The sequence below is a fragment of the Balaenoptera ricei genome, chromosome 15, assembly GCF_028023285.1.
Source record: "Balaenoptera ricei isolate mBalRic1 chromosome 15, mBalRic1.hap2, whole genome shotgun sequence".
In the NCBI taxonomy this organism is placed as follows: domain Eukaryota; kingdom Metazoa; phylum Chordata; class Mammalia; order Artiodactyla; family Balaenopteridae; genus Balaenoptera; species Balaenoptera ricei.
In genome coordinates, this window is record NC_082653.1 from 28,999,035 (window position 1) to 29,021,784 (window position 22,750).

The 22,750-nt window shown below is 38.5% G+C and overlaps 1 protein-coding gene across 1 annotated transcript in view; it reads left to right on the top strand.

Moving 5' to 3' along the window:
• Window positions 1-22,190, top strand: part of LOC132349837 (c-Myc-binding protein-like) — a 30,449-nt gene extending 8,259 nt beyond the window's left edge. The window contains exons 2-3 of the mRNA XM_059898669.1: window positions 21,458-21,776; window positions 22,126-22,190. Coding sequence (XP_059754652.1) covers window positions 21,458-21,776; window positions 22,126-22,170 — 364 coding nt within the window. The 3' untranslated portion in view covers window positions 22,171-22,190. The remainder of the gene's footprint in view (window positions 1-21,457; window positions 21,777-22,125) is intronic.
• The last annotated feature ends 560 nt before the right edge of the window (window positions 22,191-22,750 follow it).

Below are 22,750 nucleotides of genomic sequence, written 5' to 3' on the forward strand. Positions count from 1 at the left end.
TTGACTATTGTAAATAGTGCTACAGTGAACATTGGTGTGCATGTATCTTTTCGAATTATGGTTTCCTCTGGATATATACCAGAGTGGGACTGCTGGATCATATTGTAGTTCTATTTATAGTTTTTTAAGAAACCTCCGTACTGTCCTCCATAGTGGTTGTATCAATTTACATTCCCGCCAACAGTGTAGAAGGGTTCCCTTTTCTCCACACCTTCTCCAGCATTTATTTTTTGCAGACTTTTTGATGAGGGCCATTCTGACCAGTGTGAGGTGAAACCTCATTGTAGTTTTGATTTGCATTTCCCTTATAATTAGTGATGTTGAGCATCAAAAGAATGAAATTAGAAATTCCCTAACACCATACACAAAAATAAACTCAGAATGGATCAAAGACCTAAATGTAAGGCTGAACACTATAAAACTCTTAGAGGAAATCATAGGCAGAACACACTTTGCCATAAATTGCAGCAATAACTTCTTTGATTCACCTCCTAGAGTAATGAAAATAAAAACAAAAATAAACAAATGGAACCTAATTAATCTTAAAAGCTTCTGCACAGCAAAGGAAACCATAAACAAAATGAAAAGACAACCCACAGAATGGGAGAAAATATTTGCAAATGAAGTGACCGACAAGGGATTAGTCTCCAAAATATATAAACAGCTCATGCAGATCTGTATGAAAAAAACAAACAACCCAATCAAAAAATGGGCAGAAGATCTAAATGGACTTTTCTCCATATATGCCTTTTATTATGTTGATGTAGTCTCTTCCTGTTCCTAGTTAGTTTAGTGTTTCTATCATGAAAGGGTAATGAATTTTTTTCAAATGATTTTCTCCCTCAGTTGAGATGATCATGTGGTTTTTGTCCTTCATTTGTTATTATAGTGTGTTTCATTGATGATTTTCATATGTTGAATCATCTTTGCATGTCAGGTATAAATTCCACTTCTTCATGGTGTATACTCCTTTGCTTTCCTGTTGAATTGGTTTGCTAGTAGTTTATTGAGAAGTTTTGGCATAAATATTCCTCAGGCATATTGGTCTGTATTTTTCATGTTGTGTCTTTGTTTTGGTTTCAGACTAATGTTGGCATCATACACTAAGTTTGGAAGTGTTTCCTCTTCTCGAATTGTTTGGAGAGTTTGAGGAGGATTGGTATTCATTCTTTTTTATATATTAGGTAGAATTCTCCAGAGATACCATCTGGTTCTGCGCTTTTCCTTATTGGGAGGTTTTGACTACTACTTCATTTTCCTTTCCTTCCTACTTGTTAGAAGTCTGTTCAGATTTTTTCTTTCCTTATGATACAGTCTTGGGATGTTGTATATTTCTAGGTTTTTTCTATTTCTTCTAGGTTATCCAATTTGTTGGCATATAATTTTATACTAGTCTCCTGCCATCTGTTTTATTTTTGTGACATCAGTTGTAATGTCCCTTCTTTCATTTATAAATTTAGGTATTTGATTCTTTTCTTTTGATATTTTTATTTATTTATTTATTTATTTATTTATTTTTTAAGGAGGAAATTACATTTATTTATTTATTAAACGTCTTTATTGGAGTATAATTGCTTGACAATGGTGTGTTCGTTTCTGTTTTATAACAAAGTGAATCAGTTATACATATACATATGTCCCCATATCTCTGCCCTCTTGCATCTCCCTCCCTCCCACTCTCCCCATCCCACCCCTCTAGGTGGTCACAAAGCACTGAGCTGATCTCTGCATTCTATGTGGCTGCTTCCCACTAGCTATCTATTTTACATTTGGGAGTGTATATATGCCCATGCCACTCTCTCACTTTGTCCTAGCTTACCCTTCCCCCTCTCCATATCCTCAAGTCCATTCTCTAGTAGGTCTGCATCTTTATTCCCTTCTTGCCTCTAGGTTCTTCTGATCATTTTTTCTTCTTTTTTTTAGATTCCACATATATGTGTTAGCATACTGTATTTGTTTTTCTCTTTTTGACTTACTTCACTCTGTATGACAGTCTCTAGGTTCATCCACCTCACTACAAATAACTCAGTTTCGTTCCTTTTTATGGCTGAGTAATATTCTATTGTATATATGTGCCACATCTTCTTTATCCATTCATCTGATGGTGGACACTTAGGTTGCTTCCATGTCCTGGCTACTGTAAATAGAGCTGCAATGAACATTTTGGTACATGACTCTTTTTGAATTATGGTTTTCTCAGGGTATATGCCCGGAAGTGGGATTGCTGGGTCATATGGTGGTTCTATTTTTAGTTTTTTAAGGAACCTCCATACTGTTCTCCATAGTGGCTGTATCAATTTACATTCCCACCAACAGTGCAAGAGTGTTCCCTTTTCTCCACACCCTCTCCAGCATTTATTGTTTGTAGATATTTTGATGATGGCCATTCTGACTGGTGTGAAATGATATCTCGTTGTAGTTTTTTTTTTTAATTTTTATTTATTCATTTATTTATTTATTCATTCATTCATGGCTGTGTTAGGTCTTCGTTTCTGTGCGAGGGCTTTCTCTAGTTGCGGCAAGTGGGGGCCGCTCTTCATCGCGGTGCGCGGGCCTCTCACTATCGCGGCCTCTCTTGTTGCGGAGCACAAGCTCCAGACGCGCAGGCTCAGTAGTTGCGGCTCACGGGCATAGTCGCTCTGCGGCATGTGGGATCTTCCCAGACCAGGGCTCGAACCCGTGTCCCCTGCATTGACAGGCAGATTCTCAACCACTGCGCCACCAGGGAAGCCCTCTCATTGTAGTTTTGATTTACATTTCTCTAATGATTAATGATGTTGAGCATTCTTTCATGTGTTTGTTGGCAATCTGTATATCTTCTTTGGAGAAATGTCTATTTAGGTCTTCTGCCCATTTTTGGATTGGGTGGTTTGTTTTTTTGATATTGAGCTGCATGAGTTGCTTGTATGTTTTGGAGATTAATCCTTTGTCAGTTCCTTCATTTGCAAATATTTTCTCCCATTCTGAGGGTTGTCTTTTGGTCTTGTTTATGGTTTTCTTTGCTGTGTAAAAGCTGTTAAATTTTCTTAGGTCCCATTTGTTTATTTTTGTTTTTATTTCCATTTCTCTAGGAGGTGGGTCAAAAAGGATCTTGCTGTGATTTATGTCATAGAGTGTTCTGCCTATGTTTTCCTCTAAGAGTTCGATGGTGTCTGGCCTTACATTTAGGGCTTTAATCCATTTTGAGTTTATTTTTGTGTATGGTGTTAGGGAATGTTCTGATTTCATTCTTTTACATGTACCTGTCTAGTTTTCCCAGCACCACTTATTGAAGGGGCTGTCTTTTCTCCACTGTATATGCTTGCCTCCTTTATCAAAGATAAGGTGACCATATGTGTGTGGGTTTATCTCTGGGCTTTCTATCCTGTTCCATTGATCTATATTTCTGTTTCTGTGCCAGTACCATACTGTCTTGATTACTGTAGCTTTGTAGTATGGTCTGAAGTCAGGGAGTCTGATTCCGCTAGCTCCGTTTTTCTTTCTCAAGATTGCTTTTGCTATTCGGGGTCTTTTGTGTTTCCATACAAATTGTGAAATTTTTTGCTCTAGTTCTGTGAAAAATGCCAGTGGTAGTTTAATGGGGATTGCATTGAATCTGTAGATTGCTTTGGGTAGTAGAATCATTTTCACAATGTTGATTCTTCCAATCCAAGAACATGGTATATCTCTCCATCTGTTGGTATCATCTTTAATTTCTTTCATCAGTGTCTTATAATTTTCTGCATACAGGTCTTTTGTCTCCTTAGGTAGGTTTATTCCTAGATATTTTATTCTTTTTGTTGCAATGGAAAATGGGAGTGTTTTCTTAATTTCACTTTCAGATTTTTCATCATTAGTGTATAGAAATGCAAGAGACGTCTGTGCATTAATTTTGTATCCTGCAACTTTACCAAATTCATTGATTAGCTCTAGTAGTTTTCTGGTAGCATCTTTAGGATTCTCTATGTATAGTATCATGTCATCTGCAAAGAGTGACAGCTTTACTTCTTCTTTTCCGCTTTGTATTCCTTTTGTTTCTTTTTCTTCTCTGATCGCTGTGGCTAAAACTTCCAAAACTATGTTGAATAATAGTGGTGAGAGTGGGGAACCTTGTCTTCTTCCTGATCTTAGTGGAAATGGTTTCAGTTTTTCACCATTGAGGACGATGTTGGCTGTAGGTTTGTCATATATGGCCTTTATTATGTTGACGAAAGTTTCCTCTATGCTTACTTTCTGGACGGTTTTTATCATAAATGGGTGTTGAATTCTGTTGGAAGCTTTCTCTGCATCTATTGAGATGATCATATGGTTTTTTTCCTTCAATATGTTAATATGGTATATCACGTTGATTGATTTGTGTATATTGAAGAATCCTTGCTTTCCTGGGATAAACCCCATTTGATCATAATGTATGATCCTTTTAATGTGCTGTTGGATTCTGTTTGCTAGTATTTTGTTGAGTTTTTTTGCAGCTATGTTCATCAGTGATATTGGCCTGTAGTTTTCTTTCTTTGTGACATCTTTGTCTGGTTTTGGTATCAGAGTGATGGTGGCCTTGTAGAATGAGTTTGGGAGTGTTCCACCCTCTGCTGTATTTTGCAAGAGTTTGAGAAGGATAGGTGTTAGCTCTTCTCTAAATGTTTGATAGAATTCGCCTGTGAAGCCATCTGGTCCTGGGCTTTTGTTTGTTGGAAGATTTTTAATCAGTTTCAATTTCAGTGCTTGTGATTGGTCTGTTCATATTTTCTATTCCTTCCTGGTTCAGTCTTGGCAGGTTGTGCATTTCTAAGAATTTGTCCATTTCTTCCAGATTGTCCATTTTATTGGCATATAGTTGCTTGTAGTAATCTCTCATGATCCTTTGTATTTCGGCATTGTCAGTTGTTACTTCTCTTTTTTCATTTCTAATTCTATTGATTTGAGTCTTCTCCCTTTTTTTCTTGATGAGTCTGGCTAATGGTTTATCAATTTTGTTTATCTTCTCAAAGAACCAGCTTTTAGTTTTATTGATATTTGCTATCATTTCTTTCATTTCTTTTTCATGTATTTCTGATTTGATCTTTATGATTTTTTTCCTTCTACTAACTTTGGGGGTTTTTTTTTTGTTCTTCTCTCTCTAATTGCCTTAGGTGTAAGGTTAGGTTGTCTATTTGAGATATTTCTTGTTTCTTAAGGTAGGCTTGTATAGCTATATACTTCCCTCTTAGAACTGCTTTTGCTGCATCCCATAGGTTTTGGGTCATTGTGTTTTCATTGTCATTTGTTTCTAAGTATTTTTTGATTTCCTCTTTGTTTTCTTCAATGGTCTCTTGGTTATTAAGTAGTGTGTTTTTTAGCCACCATGGGTTTGTATTTCTTACAGATCTTTTCCTGTAATTGATATCTAGTCTCATAGAGCTGTGGTCAGAAAAGATACTTGATATGATTTCAATTTTCTTAAATTTACCAAGGCTTGAGATGTGACCCAGGATATGATCTATCCTGGAGAATGTTCCATGAGCACTTGAGAAGAATGTGTATTCTGTTGTTTTTGGATGGAATGTCCTATAAATATCAATTACGTCCATCTTGTTTAATGTATCGTTTAAAGCTTGTGTTTCCTTATTTATTTTCATTTTGGGTGATCCGTCCATTGGTGAAAGTGGGATGTTAAATTCCCCTACTATGATTGTGTTACTGTCGATTTCCCCTTTTATGGCTGTTAGTATTTGCCCAATGTATTGAGGTGCTCCTATGTTGGGTGCAAAAATATTTACAATTTTTATATATTCTTGGATTGAGCCCTTGATCTTTATGTAATGTCCTTCTTTATCTCTTATAATGGTCTTTGTTTTAAAGTCTATTTTGTCTGATATGAGAATTGCTACTCCAGCTTTCTTTTGATTTCCATTTGCATGGAATATCTTTTTCCATCCCCTCACTTTCAGTCTGTATGTGTCCCTAGGTCTGAAGTGGGTCTCTTGTAGACAGCATATATATGGGTCTTGTTTTTGTATCCTTTCAGCCAGTCTATGTCTTTTGGTTGGAGCATTTAATCCATTTACCTTTAAGGTAATTATTAATATGTATGTTCCTATTACCATTTTCTTAATTGTTTTGGGTTTATTATTTTAGGTCTTTTCCTTCTGTTGTGTTTCCTGCCTAGAGAAGGTCGTTCAGCATTTGTTGTAAAGCTGGTTTGGTGGTGCTGAATTCTCTTAGCTTTTGCTTGTCTGTAAAGGTTTTAATTTCTCCATCAAATCTCAATGAGATCCCTGCTGGGTAGAATAATCTTGGTTGTAGGTTTTTCTCTTTCATCACTTTAAATATATCCTATCTCTCCCTTCTGGCTTGCAGAGTTTCTGCTGAAAGTTCAGCTGTTAACCTTAAGGGGATTCCCTTATGTGTTACTTGTTGTTTTTCCCTTGCTGCTTTTAATATATGTTCTTTGTATTTAATTGTTGATAGTGTGATTAATATGTGTCTTGGCATGTTTCTCCTTGGATTTATCCTGTATAGGACTCTCTGTGCTTCCTGGACTTGATTAACTATTTCCTTTCCCATATTAGGGAGGTTTTCAACTATAATCTCTTCAAATATTTTCTCAGTCCCTTTCTTTTTCTCTTCTTCTTGTGGGACCCCTATAATTCGAATGTTGGTGCATTTAATGTTGTCCCAGAGGTCTCTGAGACTGTCCTCAGTTCTTTTCATTCTTTTTTTCTTTATTCTGCTCTGCAGTAGTTATTTCCACTATTTTATCTTCCAGGTCACTTATCCGTTCTTCTGCCTCAGTTATTCTGCTATTGATCCCTTCTAGAGAATTTTTAATTTCATTTATTGTGTTGTTCATCTCTGTTTGTTTGCTCTTTAGTTCTTCTAGATCCCTGTTAAACGTTTCCTGTATTTTCTCCATTGTATTTCCAAGATTTTGTATCATCTTTGCTATAATTATTCTGAAATCGTTTTCAGGTAGACTGCCTCTTTCTTCTTCATTTGTTAGTTCTGGTGGGTATTTGCCCTGCTCCTTCATCTGCTGTGTGTCTCTCTGTCTTCTCATTTTGCTTAACTTACTCTGTTTCAAGTCTCCATTACACAGGCTGCATGTTTGTAGTTTCCATTGTTTTTGGTGTCTGTCCCCAGTGGCTAAGGTTGGTTCAGTGCGTTGTGTAGGCTTCCTGGTGGAGGGGACTAGTGCCTGTGTTCTGGTGGATGAGGCTGGATCTTGTCTTTCTGGTGGGCAGTTCTACATCTGGTTGTGTGTTTTGGGGTTTCTGTGACCTTATTATGATTTTAGGCAGCCTCTGTGGTAATGCATGGGGTTGTGTTCCTGTCTTGCTAGTTGTTTGGCATAGGGTGTCCAGCACTGTAGCTGTCTGGTCGTTGAGTGGAGCTGGGTCTTGTTGTTGTGATGGAGATCTCTGGGAGATTTTCACCGTTTGATATTACGTGGAGCTGGGAGGCCGCTTGCGGCCCAGTGTCCTGAAGTTGGCTCTCCCACCTCAATGGCACAGCCCTGATGCCTGTCTGGAACACCAAGAGCCTGTCCTCCACATGGCTCAGAATAAGAGGGAGAAAAAAAAGAAAGAAAGAAAGAAGATAAAAGAAAAATAAAATAAAGTTATTAAAATGAAAAATAAAAAATAATTATTAAGAAAAAATAATTTTTTTAAGTAATTAAAAAAAAATGCACAGAGAGAACCCTAGGGCAAATGGTAAAAGCAAAGCTATACAGACAAAATCACACACAGAAGCATACACATACACACACAGAAAAAGAGAAAAAGGGAAAAAAATATATGTATCATTGCTCCCAAAGTCCACCTCCTCAATTTCAGATGATTCGTTGTCTATTCAGGTATTCCACAGATGCAGGGTACATCAAGTTGATTGTGGAGATTTAATCCGCTGCTCCTGAGGCTGCTGGGAGACATTTCCCTTTCTCTTCTTTGTTCGCACAGCTCCCGGGGTTCAGCTTTGGATTTGGACCCGCCTCTGCATGTAGGTCACCTGAGGGCGTCTGTTCTTCGCTCAGACAGGACAGGGTTAAAGTAGCAGCTGATTAGGGGGCTCTGGCTCACTCAGGCCTGGGGAAGGGAGGGGTACGGATGCGGGGCGAGCCTGCGGCAGCAGAGACCAGCATGACATTGCACCAGCCTGAGGTGCCGTGCGTTCTCCTGGGGAAGTTGTCCCTGGATCACGGGACCCTGGCAGTGGTGGGCTGCACAGGCTCCTGGGAGGGAGGTTTGGATAGTGACCTGTGCTCGCACACAGGCTTCTTGGTGGCTGCAGCAGCAGGTTTAGTGTCTCATGCCCGTCTCTGGGGTCTGTGCTGATAGCGGCGGCTCACGCCCATCTCTGGAGCTCCTTTAAGTGGCGCTCTGCGTCCCCTCTCCTTGCGCACCAGGAAACAAAGAGGCAAGAAAAAGTCTCTTGCCTCTTCGGCAGCTGCAGACTTTTTCCCGGACTCCCTCCCGGCTAGCTGTGGCGCACCAGCCCCCTTCAGGCTGTGTTCATGCAGCCAACCCCATTCCTCTCCCTGGGATCCGACCTCCGAAGCCCAAGCCTCAGCTCCCAGCCCCCACCTGCCCCGGCGGGTGAGCAGACAAGCCTCTCGGGCTGGTGAGTGCTGGTCAGCACCGCTCCTCTGTGCAAGAATCTCTCCGCTTTGCCCTCTGCACCCCATTGCTGCGCTGTCCTCCGTGGCTCCGAAACTTCCCCCCTCCGCCACGAGGAGTCTCCGCCCGCAAAGGGGCTTCCTAGTGTGTGGAAACCTTTCCTCCTTCACAGCTCGCTCCCACTGTTGCAGGTCCCGTCCCTATTCTTTTGTGTCTGTTTTTTCTTTTTTCTTTTGCCCTACCCAGGTACGTGGGGAGTTTCTTGCCTTTTGGGAGGTCTGAGGTCTTCTGCCAGTGTTCAGTAGGTGTTCTGTAGGAGTTGTTCCACATGTAGATGTATTTCTGATGTATTTGTAGGGAGGAAGGTGATCTCCGCGTCTTACTCTTCCGCCATCTTGAAGCTCCTCCTAGGTATTTGATTCTTTCACCTTTTTTTCTTAGTGTAGTTAAGGGTATGTTGATTTTGTTTATCTTTAAAAAATTAATTCTTGGCAGTGTTGATTTTTTCCCCATTCTTTTTCTGTTCTCTATTGCATTTCTCTCTGTTGTAATATTTATTAGTTACTTCCTTGTGCTAATTTTGGTTTGAGTTTCTTCTTTTTACCTTATTTGAGGAATAAAATTAGATTGTTGATTGTGATGTTTCTTGTTTTTAATGTAAACATTCACCACTATGAATCTGTTTACTTTCACTGCATTTCATAAATTTTAGTATATTGTATTTTCATTTTAATTTGTTTTCAGTTATTTCAGTTATTTCAAATTTCCCTGTGATCTTTTGCTTATTTAAGAATAAGTTGTTTTTTTCTACGCACTTATGAATTTTCTTGTTTTATTTCTGCTATTAATTTCCTTTAGTTTATTTAAAAATTTATTTTTTGAAGTATAATTGATTTACAATGTTGTTTTAATTTCTACTGTACAGCAAAGTGGTTCATATATATATGAATATATATACATATACATTCTTTTTCATATTCTTTTCCATTATGGTTTATCACAGGATATTGAATATAGTTCCCTGTGCTATACAGTAGAACATTTTTGTTTATCCAATCTGTATATAATAGTTTGCTGCTGTTAATTCCAAACTCCCAGTCCATCCTCCCAACAATCCCTGGCAACCGCAAGTCTGTTTTCGTTGTCTGTGAGTCTGTTTCTGTTTCATAGATAGGTTCATTTCTGTCATACTTTAGATTTCACATATAAGTGATATCATATGGTATTTGTCTTTTTCTTTCTGACTTACTTCATTTAGTATGATAATCTCTAGGTCCATCCATGTTGCTGCAGATGGCATTATTTCACTCTTTTTATGGCTGAGTAGTATTCTATTGTATATGTGTATTACATCTTCTTTATCCATTCATCTGTTGATGACATGTAGGTTGTTTCCCTGTCTTGGCTATTGTGCATACTGCTACTATGAGCACAAGGATGCAGCATGTATCTTTTTGAATTATAGTTTTGTCCAGATATATGACCAGGAATGGGATTGCTGGATCATATGGCAACCCTATTTTTAGTTTTTTGAGGAAACTCCATACTGTTTCCATAGTGGCTGCAGAAATTTACATTCCCACCAACAGTGTAGAAAGGTACTTATTTCTCTACACCCTCTCCAGCATTTATTACTTGTAGATGTTTTGATGATGGCCACTCTGACCACAGTGAAGTGGTACCTCATTGCAGTTTTGATTTGCATTTCTCGAATAATTACCTGCTATTAATTTCTAATTTTATTTCATTGTGGTCGGAGGAGATACTCTGTGTGCATTCAATCTTCTTCTATTTGTTAAGACTTGTTTTGTAGCCTAACTTATGTTCTAACTTGGACAATGTTCCATGTTGCAGGAGTATATTTTGTATTCTCCTCTGCTGTGTGGAGTGTTCTGAATATGTCTGTTCAGTCCAGTTTGTCTATAGCATTATTTAAGTCCCCTGATCTTCTGTCTGGCTTTTCTATCTGTAAATGTAAGTTTTGAAGGCTCCTATTATTAATGTATTTCTGGCTAGATATTACTATGTTCTGACCATTATTGCTATATTCTTCAATATGTGCTTTATATATTTGGAGTTTCAAATGTTAGATACATATGTATTTGTAATTATTAAATCTTCCAGGTCAATTGCACCCTTTATCACAGTAAATATCCTTCTTTATCTCTTGTGACATTTTTTGGTCATAAAGTCTATTTGTCTGATATGAATATGGCTACACATACTGTCTTTCGGTTCCTGTGTGTGGAATAGCTTTTTCTATTATTGCAGTTTTAGCCTATGTATATCCTTATATCTGAAGTGAGGCTCTTGTAGATGTCATATAGTTGGCATAAAGTTAAAAAAAAATCTATACGATTAATCTATGTATTTTTTTAATTTAATTTTTTAATTTATTATTTTTATTTTTGGCTGTGTTGGGTCTTCGTTTCTGTGTGAGGGCTTTCTCCAGTTGTGGCAAGTGGGGGCCACTCTTCATTGCGGTGCGTGGGCCTCTCACTATCGTGGCCTCTCTTGTTGCGGAGCAGAGGCTCCAGACGCTCAGGCTCAGTAGTTGTGGCTCACGGGCCCAGTTGCTCCGCGGCATGTGGGATCTTCCCAGACCAGGGCTCGAACCCGTGTCCCCTGCATTGGCAGGCAGATTCTCAACCACTGTGCCACCAGGGAAGCCCCTAATCTATGTATTTTAATTAGTGTGTTTAATCCATTTACATTTAAAGTAATTACTCATATGGAAGAACTTCCTACTGCATTAAAAATTTTTTTTTCTGTATGTCTTGTAGCTTTTTTGACCATCTTTTTCTCCCTTGTTGCCATCTTAGTGCTTCATTGATTTTGTTTACTTATGTATTTTGGTTCCCTTCACATTACCCTTTGTGTACATTTTCCATTTTCTTTGTGGTTACCAATGCAACTACATAAAATATCTTAAAGTTAAGTCAAACTGTTTTAAAGAGATGGCCACTTAATTTCAATTGCATATAAAAACTCTACCTCTTTACATTCCTGTCCTATCTTATTGATGACACAAATTACTTCATTTTATATTGAAGTATGTATTTATTAACATAGACTTATAATTACTTTTTATGCTTTTCTTTTAAAAATTCCATTACAGTTAGAAATGATTTACACGCCTACATTACAAACGAAAGGTTTCCATATTTATATATATACTTAGGTATATTAGAGAGTTGTATTGCTGCTCATTGTCATGTCAATTCACCTTGAAATATTTCCTGCAGCATTTCTTTGAGTGTAGGTCTAGTGGTGACGAAGTACCTCAGCTTTTGTTTATCTGCAAAAGTCTTAACTGATCCTATGATTTTGAAGGACAGTTTTGCTGGGTTTAGTATTCTTCATTGGAAATTTTTTCCACTTCTTTGAATATATCATAGTACTGTGGGCTGGCCTGTGAAATTTCTGCTGATAAGTTGGCTAATAGGAACACCTTTGTACAAGTGAGTCACATTTTCTTTTCCTCTTTTTATGAGTCTCTGTTTGCCTGTGACTTTTGACAGATTCATCATCATATGTCTTAGTGTAGGTCTTTTAAATTGTATCCTAGTTGGATTTCTTTGACCTACCTGAATTTGTATGTCCATTTCTCTCCTTAGATTTGAGAAGTTTTTGGCCACGATTTCTTCAAATAGTGTCTCTACCCTTTTCTCTCCTTCTTCTCCTTCTCAGACTCCCATAATGTTTATGTTGTTCCACTTGATGGAGTTGTATAAGTCTCCTAATCTCTTTTTGTTTTTCCTAATTCTTTTTCCCTTTTGCGCTCCTGCCTTGTTAACTCTGAAAAATAAATCTTGTCTTTGGGTTCACTGATTCCATCTTCTGCCTGGTCAAGTCAGCTTTTGGTCACTAAGTGAATTTTTCAATTCAATTTTTGTATTCTTCAGTTTCAGGATTTCTGTTTGTTCCTTTATAGTTTCTGTCTTTGTGTTGGTATTCTCACTTTGCTCAAGCATCATTTTCCTGATTTCATTTAGTTGTCTCTTTGTTCTGTCTTTTAATTCATCAAGCATTTTATTATTGCTATTTTGAATTATTTGGTTATTCATATGTCTATGTTTCCTTAGGGTTAGTTTCTGGAGATTTAATTTGTTTCTGTGGCTAGGTCACATTTCCATGTTATTTCTGTATCTTGTTATCTTCTGTTGGCACTTTGGAATTTGACAACCCAGCTAACTCTCCAGTCTTTGCAGTCTTGTTTCCTCTAGGAAGGACTTTCTCCACTCAGTCCTGCTAGAGACTCGGGAGACCTCTCAAGCGTTTTCTGGGTTTGTTTCCTCTCTGGGTTTGTGCATGCACTCTCCTAATTGAAGAGGTTGCTTGTGTCTACTCAGGTGCTCCCCCTGGTGTCTGCCTGCAATACTGCAGCCTCTCTTTCTGCAGTAAGCCATGGTTCTGGAGCTCCACGTAAGGTCTATTTTTGGTACTGCATGTTCCGGTGCTAGAACCACCTTGGCTGTCTTTCTCTCAAGGGCCCCCATCTTGGTGCCCCTTTCCTGTCAGTATTTAAATTTTGGCAAGATAGAAACCAGTACCTCTGGCAGCACCAAGAAAAGTCAGGCTGTTGATTAGTTCCATTTCTTTCACTTCCCAGGGAAAAGTTTGTGGTTAGGGTTTCCTTCCTCTTAGCAGAAGCAAGATTCTGGTGAGCACATACCAAGAATTTTCTTACAGGCTTCAATGTGGTGAGCTTCCAGCTCTCCTGAGGCACAGGAACCTCTTAACTGCTTCCTGGATTTCTCACAAAGGAATTAGTCCCTGGTTCTCTGTCAAATACATATCTGTGGCAGAAGGGGAGTCTGAGGTTTCCTATTTCACCAACTTGGTGATGTTGGTCCTTCTCATGTTCAAGTTTTGAGAGTTATCTATGTTGTTAAATGTCTCATTTAGGTTAGTCTTTTTTTTCAGTTGTTATATCATTGTGGTGACTATTTGCTTTTCCATAGTGTTAGTGAGGTTCAGCATTGTTTCACATATTACTTGACCAGAACTCTTTCCTCTTCCAAGAACTGCATGTTCAAATTTTTGTTCATTTTTCTATTGGATTGCCTTAATGCTTTTCTTACACTGTTTCAAAATTTTGGGGTTCTTTAAAAAAAACTTTGTAATTTAGAAATAATTATAGATTCACAAGAAATTGCAAAAATACAAAAGGGAGGTTCCTTATACCCTTAACCCAGTTTTTACCAATGGTTACATCCTACATAACTAATGCACTACAGGAAACCAGGCAGTTTACAATGGTACAATGTGTTTTGTAGTTCTTTGTCACATTATCACATGATAGATTCGTGTAACCACCACCCTAGTCAAGGTACAGAAGTATTCCTTCCTCACAAAGATCTCCCTTGTGCTGACCCCTTGTAGTCATACCTACCCTCCACCATTATCCCTAATACCCAGCACCACTAGTCTGCTTTCCATGTCTATAATTTTGTTATTTGATAATGATATATAAATGGAATTATATGGTATGTGAATAGGGACGGGACCTGAACCAGTGGGCGGGAGCTGTGAAGGAGAAAAGGTTTCCACATACTAGGAAGCCCCTTCGCGGGCGGAGACTGCGGGTGGCAGAGGGGGGAAGCTTCAGAGCCACGGAGGAGAGTGCAGCAACGGGGTGCGGAGTGCAAAGCGGAGAGATTCCCGCACAGAGGCTCGGCACCGACCAGCACTCACCAGCCCGAGAGGCTTGTCTGCTCACCTGCTGGGGCAGGCGGGGGCTGGGAGCTGAGGCTTGGGCTTCGGTCGGATCGCAGGGAGAGGACTGGGGTTGGCGGCGTGAACACAGCCTGAAGGGGTTAGAGCACCACAGCTAGCCCGGAGGGAGTCCGGGAAAAAGTCTGCAGCTGCCAAAGAGGCAAGAGACATTTTCTTGCCTCTTTGTTTCCTGGTGCGCAAGGAGAGGGGATTCAGAGCGCTGCTTAAACGAGCTCCAGAGATGGGCGCGAGCCGCGGCTATCAACGTGGACCCCAGAGATGGGCATGAGACGCTAAGGCTGCTGCTCCCGCCACCAAGAAGCCTGTGTGCGAGCACAGGTCACTATCCACACCGCCCCTCCCGGGAGCCTGTGCAGCCCGCCACTGCCAGGGTCCCGTGAAACAGGGACAACTTCCCCGGGAGAATGCACGACGCGTCTCAGGTTGGTGCAACGTCACACCAGCCTCTGCCACCTCAGGCTCGCCCTGTATCCATACCCCTCCCTCCCCCCGGCCTGAGTGACCCAGAGCCCCCGAAGCACCTGCTCCTTTAACCCCGTCCCGTGTGAGTGAAGAACAGACGCCCTCAGGCGACCTACACGCAGAGGCGGGTCCAAATCCAACGCTGAACCCCGGGAGCTGTACGAACAAAGAAGAGAAAGGGAAATTTCTCCCAGCAGCCTCAGAAGCAGCAGATTAAAGCTCCACAAACAACCTGAGGTACCTGCATCTGTGGAATACCTGAATAGACAACGAATCATCCCAAATTCAGGCGGTGGACTTTGGGAGCAGGATATATTAATTTTTCCCCTTTTCCTTTTTTTGTGAGTGTATATGTGTATGCTTCTGGATGAGAATTTGTCTGTATAGCTTTGCTTCCACCATTTGTCCTAGGGTTCGGTATGTCCGTTTTTTGTTTTTTATTTTTTACTTAAAAAAGTTTTTTTCTTAATACTTTTTTCCTTATTTTTTATTTTAAAAAATTAAAAAATATTTTCTGAATAATTTTTTTCCTTTTTTTATTATAAAAAATAAATAAATTTATTTTTAAAAATTAAAAAAAAATTTTTTCTTAAAAATTTTTTTCTTAATAATTTCTTTCTTATTTTTTAGTATAATAGCTTTATTTTATTTGATTTTATCCTCTTGCTTTCTTTCTTTCTATTTTTTCTCCCTTTTATTCTGAGCTGAGTGGGTGAAAGGCTCTTGATGCTCCAGCCAGGCATCAGGGCTGTGCCTCTGAGGTGGGAGAACCAACCTCAGGACACTGGTCCACAAGAGACCTCCCAGCTCCACGTAATACCAAATGACGAAAATCTCTCAGAGATCTCCATCTCAACATCAAGACCCAGCTTCACTCAATGACCAGCAAGCTACAGTGCTGGACACCCTATGCCAAACAACTAGCAAGACAGGAACACAGCCCCATTCATTAGCAGACAGGCTGCCTAAAATCATAATAAGGCCACAGACACCCCAAAATACACCACCAGATGTGGACGTGCCCACCAGAAAGACAAGATCCAGCCTCATCCACCAGAACACAGGCACTAGTCCCCTCCACCAGGAAGCCTACACAATGCACTGAACCAACCTTAGCCACTGGGGACAGATACCAAAAACAACGGGAACTACGAACCTGCAGCCTGTGAAAAGGAGACCCCAAACACAGTAAGATAAGCAAAATGAGAAGACGGAAAAACACACAGGAGATGAAGGAGCAGGGTCAAAACACACCAGACCTAACAAATGAAGAGGTAATAGGCAGTCTACCTGAAAAAGAATTCAGAATAATAATAGTAAAGATGATCCAAAATCTTGGAAATAGAATAGATAAAATGCAAGAAACATTTAACAAGGACCTAGAAGAACTAAAGAGGAACAAAGCAATGATGAAAAACACAATAAATGAAATTAAAAATACCCTAGAAGGGATCAATAGCAGAATAACTGAGGCAGAAGAATGAATAAGTGACCTGGAAGATAAAATAGTGGAAATAACTACTGCAGAGCAGAATAAAGAAAAAAGAATGAAAAGAACTGAGGACAGTCTCAGAGACCTCTGGGACAACATTAAACATAACAACATTCAAATTATAGGGGTCCCAGAAGAAGAAGAGAAAAAGAAAGGGACTGAAGATATTTGAAGAGATTATAGTTGAAAACTTCCCTAATATGGGAAAGGAAATAGTTAATCAAGTCCTGGAAGCACAGAGAGTCCCATACAGGATAAATCCAAGGAGAAACATGCCAAGACACATATTAATCAAACTGTCAAAAATTAAATATAAAGAAAACATATTAAAGCAGCAAGGGAAAAACAACAAATAACACACAAGGGAATCCCTGTAAGGTTAACATCTGATCTTTCAGCAGAAACTCTGCAAGCCAGAAGGGAGTGGCAGGATATACTTAAAGTGATGAAGGAGAAAAACCTACAGCCAAGATTACTCTACCCAGCAAGGATCTCATTCAGTTGTGATGGAGAAATTAAAACCTTTAATGACAAGCAAAAGCTGAGAGAGTTCAGCACCACCAAACCAGCTTTACAACAAATGCTAAAGGAACTTCTCTAGGCAAGAAACACAAGAGAAGGAAAACATCTACAATAACAAACCCAAAACATTTAAGAAAATGGGAATAGGAACATACATATCGTTAATTACCTTGAATGTAAATGGATTAAATGTTCCCACCAAAAGACACAGACTGGCTGAATGGATACAAAAACAAGACCCATATATATGCTGTCTACAAGAGACCCACTTCAGACCTAGGGACACATACAGACTGAAAGTGAGGGTATGGAAAAAGATATTCCATGCAAATGGAAATCAAAAGAAAGCTGGAGTAGCAATACTCATATCAGACAAAATAGACTTTAAAATAAAGACTATTACAAGAGACAAAGAAGGCCACTACATAATGATCAAGAGATTGATCCAAGAAGAAGGTATAACAATTGTAAATATTTATGCACCCAACATCGGAGCACCTCAGTACATAAGGCAAATACTAACAGCCATAAAAGGGGAAGTTGACAGCAACACAATGATAGTAGGGGACTTCAACACCCCACTTTCACCAATGGACAGATCATCCAAAATGAAAATAAATAAGGAAACACAAGCTTTAAATGATACATTAAACAAGATGGACTTAATTGATATTTATAGGACATTCCACCCAAAAACAACAGAATACACATTTTTCTCAAGTGCTCATGGAACATTCTCCAGGATAGATCATATCTTGGGTCACAAATCAAGCCTTGGTAAATTTAAGAAAATTGAAATCATATCAAGTATCTTTTCCGACCACAACGCTATGAGACTAGATATCAATTCCAGGAAAAGATCTGTAAAAAATACAAACACATGGAGGCTACACAATACACTACTTAATAACGAAGTGATCACTGAAGAAATCAAAGGGGAAATCAAAAATACCTAGAAACAAATGACAATGGAGATACGACGACCCAAAACCTATGGGATGCAGCAAAAGCAGTTCTAAGAGGGAAGTTTATAGCAATACAAGCCTACCTCAAGAAACAGGAAACATCTCGAATAAACAACCTAACCTTGCACCTAAAGCAATTAGAGAAAGAAGAACAAAAAACATCCCAAAGCTAGCAGAAGGAAAGAAATCATAAACATCAGATCAGAAATAAATGAAAAAGAAATGAAGGCAACAATAGCAAAGATCAATAAAAATAAAAGCTGGTTCTTTGAGAAGATAAACAAAATTGATAAACCATTAGCCAGACTCATCAAGAGAAAAAGGGAGAAGACTCAAATCAATAGAATTAGAAATCAAAAAGGAGAAGTAACCACTGACACTGCGGAAATACAAACTATCATGAGAGATTACCACAAGCAACTCTATGCCAATAAAATGGACAACCTGGAAGAAATGGACAAATTCTTAGAAATGCACAACCTGCCAAGACTGAACCAGGAAGAAATAGAAAATATGAACAGACCAATCACAAGCACTGAAATTGAAACTGTGATTAAAAATCTTCCCACAAACGAAAGCCCAGGACCAGATGGCTTCACAGGCGAATTCTATCAAACATTTAGAGAAGAGCTAACACCTATCCTTCTCAAACTCTTCCAAAATATTGCAGAGGGAAGAGCACTCCCCAACTCATTCTACGAGGCCACCATCACCCTGATACCAAAACCAGACAAAGATGTCACAAAGAAAGAAAACTACAGGCCAATATCACTGATGAACATAGATGCAAAAATCCTCAACAAAATACTCGCAAACAGAATCCAACAGCACATTAAAAGGATCATACACCATGATCAAGTGGAGTTTATTCAAGGAATGCAAGGATTCTTCAATATACGCAGATCAATCAACGTGATACATCATATTAACAAATTGAAGGAGAAAAAACATATGATCATCTCAATAGATGCACAGAAAGCTTTTGACAAAATTCAACACTCATTTATGATGAAAGCCCTGCAGAAAGTAGGCATAGAGGGAACTTTCCTCAACATAATAAAGACCATATATGACAAACCCACAGCCAACTTTGTCCTCAATGGTGAAAAACTGAAACCATTTCCACTAAGATCAGGAACAAGACAAGATTGTCCACTCTCACCACTATTATTCAGCATAGTTTTGGAAGTGTTAGCCACAGCAATCAGAGAAGAAAAAGAAATAAAAGGAATCCAAATCAGAAAAGAAGAAGTAAAGCTGTCACTGTTTGCAGATTACATGTTACTGTACATAGAGAATCCTAAAGATGCTACCAGAAAACTCCTAGAGCTAATCAATGAATTTGGTAAAGTAGCAGGATACAAAATTAATGCACAGAAATCTCTTGCATTCCTATACACTAATGATAAAAAATGTGAAAGGGAAATTAAGAAAACACTCCCATTTACCATTGCAACAAAAGGAATAAAATATCTAGGAATAAACCTACCTAAGGAGACAAAAGACTTGTATGCGGAAAATTATAAGACACTGATGAAAGAAATTAAAGATGATACAAATAGATGGAGAGATATACCATGTTCTTGGATTGGAAGAATCAACATTGTGAAAATGACTCTACTACCCAAAGCAATCTACAGATTCAATGCAATCCCTATCAAACTACCACTGGCATTTTTCACAGAACTAGAACAAAAAATTTCACAATTTGTATGGAAACACAAAAGACCCCGAATAGCCAAAACAATCTTGAGAACGAAAAATGGAGCTGAAGGAATCAGGCTCCCTGACTTCAGACTATATGACAAAGCTACAGTAATCAAGACAGTATGTTACTGGCACAAAAACAGAAACATAGGTCAATGGAATAGGATAGAAAGCCCAGAGATAAACCCACACACATATGGTCAACTTATCTTTGATAAAGGAGGCAAGCATATACAGTGGAGAAAAGACAGCCTCGTCAATAAGTGGTGCTGGGAAAACTGGACAGGTACATGTAAAAGTATGAAATTAGAACATTCCCTAACACCATAGAGAAAAATAAACTCAAAATGGATTAAAGACCTAAATGTAAGGCCAGACACTATCAAACTCTTAGTGGAAAACACAGGCAGAACACTCTATGACATAAATCACAGCCACATCGTTTTTGACCCACCTCCTAGAGTAATGGAAATAAAAACACAAATAAACAAATGGGACCTAATGAAACTTAAAAGCTTCTGCACAGCAAAGGAAACCATAAACAAGACCAAAAGACAACCCTCAGAATGGGAGAAAATATTTGCAAGTGAAGCAACTGACAAAGTATTAATCTCCAAAATTTACAAGCAGCTCATGCAGCTCAATAACAAAAAAACAAAGAACTCAATCCAAAAATGGGCAGAAGACCTAAATAGACATTTCTCCAAAGAAGATATACAGATTGCCAACAAACACATGAAAGAATGCTCAACATCATTAATCATTAGAGAAATGCAAATCAAAACTACGAGATATCATCTCACACTGGTCAGAATGGCCATCATGAAAAAATCTAGAAACAATAAATGCTGGAGAGGGTGTGGAGAAAAGGGAATCCTCTTGCACTGTTGGTGGGAATGTAAATTGATACAACCACTATGGAGAACAGTATGGAGGTTCCTTAAAAAACTAAAAATAGAACTACCATATGACCCAACAATCCCACTACTGGGCATATATCATGGTAAAACCATAATTTAAAAAGAGTCATGTACCACAATGTTCATTGCAGCTCTATTTACAATAGCCAGGACATGGAAGCAACCTAAATGTCCATCATCGGATGAATGGATAAAGAAGATGTGGCACATATATACAATGGAATATTACTCAGCCATAAAAAGAAACGAAATGGAGTTATTTGTAGTGAGGTGTATGGACCTAGAGTCTGTCATACAGAGTGAAGTAAGTCAGGAAGAGAAAAACAAATACAGTATGCTAACACATATATATGGAATCTAAGGGCAAAAAAAAAGGTCATGAAGAACCTAGTGCCAAGATGGGAATAAAGACACAGACCTACTAGAGAATGGACTTGAGGATATGGGGAGGCGGAAGGGTACGATGTGACAAAGTGAGAGAGTGGCATGGGCATATATACACTACCAAATGTAAAATAGATAGCTAGTGGGAAGCAACCACATAGCACAGGGAGATCAGCTCTGTGCTTTGTGACCACCTAGAGCGATGGGATAGGGAAGGTGGGAGGGAGGGAGATGCAAGAGGGAAGAGATGTGGGAACATATGTATATGTATAAGTGATTCACTTTGTTATAAAGCAGAAACTGACACACCATTGTAAGGCAATTATACTCCAATAAAGATGTTAAAAAAAAAAAAGATTACACTATGATCAAGTGTGATTTATCCCAGGGATATAAGAATGGTTCAATATCCACAAATCAATCAATGTGATACAACACATTAACAGATTGAGAAAGAAAAATTATAAGATCATGGCTTACACATAATTTTAGCATTTGTAGTTCTTATAAAATATTTTATAATGTGCTTTAGTATTGAGGTACTTACTATGTAAACTACGTATTCACTGGTAATGTGTACACCTTATAAAAAGAGTTAGTATTAAAGAGTAAATATGTCTTAAGTAAACAAAAAAAATTATATGATCATCTCAGTAGCTGCAGAAAAAGCTTTTGATAAAAATCAACATCTAGGCCAGCCACGGTCTGCAGCGCCTGCTACGCCACTGCCGCCATCACTGTAGCCCATTACAAAGCCGCCAACTTGAAGGGCGAGCAGTTCCAGGGGTACTTGGAGAAGTCAGGGGTGCTGGACACGCTGACCAAGGTTTTAGTAGCCTTATATGAAGAACCAGAGAAACCTAATAGTGCTTTGGATTTTTTAAAGCATCACTTAGGAGCTGCTACAACAGAAAATCCAGAAGTAGAGCTGCTTCGCCTAGAATTGGCAGAAATGAAAGAAAAATATGAAGCTATTGTAGAAGAAAATAAAAAAATGAAAACAAAGGAGAAAGTTCGGTAAACTTATGGTGGAGAGGAAGAAAGTACCTCACTATAAGTCACAACATCTTTGGGACGATATAGATTATTGCATATCAAGTATTTGTGCAGTGCAGTCATGAATGTGAATTAAGTTTTAGTTTCCCAGTAATTTTAAAGGTTTATATAAAAAGAACTTTCACTAGGTTTGATTGTATTAAATATTAAAATCACTGAGTGGTTTAAAAAGGACAGGATTTTAATATAGACTTACTGATTCAGTAATTAAATTGAATATAATAGTTAAACTGTTTTGTTACTATTAAGTTTTTTACCCAATTTAGAATAAAATTCACTTAAACTCCTCTGTCCTTGCCCTATAGCTTGCTCAGTATGAATCACCTCAGGAGGAGAAGCGTGCTGAATAGGATTCTTCTCAGTTGAAAAGACACTGAAAAATGGTTCTGTATTACTTGAATAGTTTGTATAGTATATAATCTTTTCTGAACAGATGCTATAGCACTCTTTTAATATGTTAAATTCACCTATCACACTTTGTTATAAACACATATACTTAGAAGCACCAATAAAAACTCAGTATAACTTTCTCTGGGTCTTAAAAGCAGGAGAATCAAAAGGGAATCCTGAAAAAAATCTAAACACAGCCATCTAATTCATTACCTTAGTCTTACTAGGAATGATGGTACTGGTTGTATTTTAGCCAAGGAAGTTTAGCATGGAGTTATTCCTTGGTTTATCTCAGGATATGAACACAGTTATGGTCATTCTTTAAAATGAAGATGACACTGTTGTTTATATTCTCTGTAGGCAGCTGGAGAGATCTGTGTTATTATAAGATACTGTTGCATGGGGTCTCATGAATCTTCTGCTCTTATTTATATAATGTGGAACAAATGACTCTTTTTTGCCACCACTTTGCCTTAGATAATTGTGTGTGTGCCAGTGTGAACTCTGACACCACGTTTCCTTCTATGCAATCATGCCCTA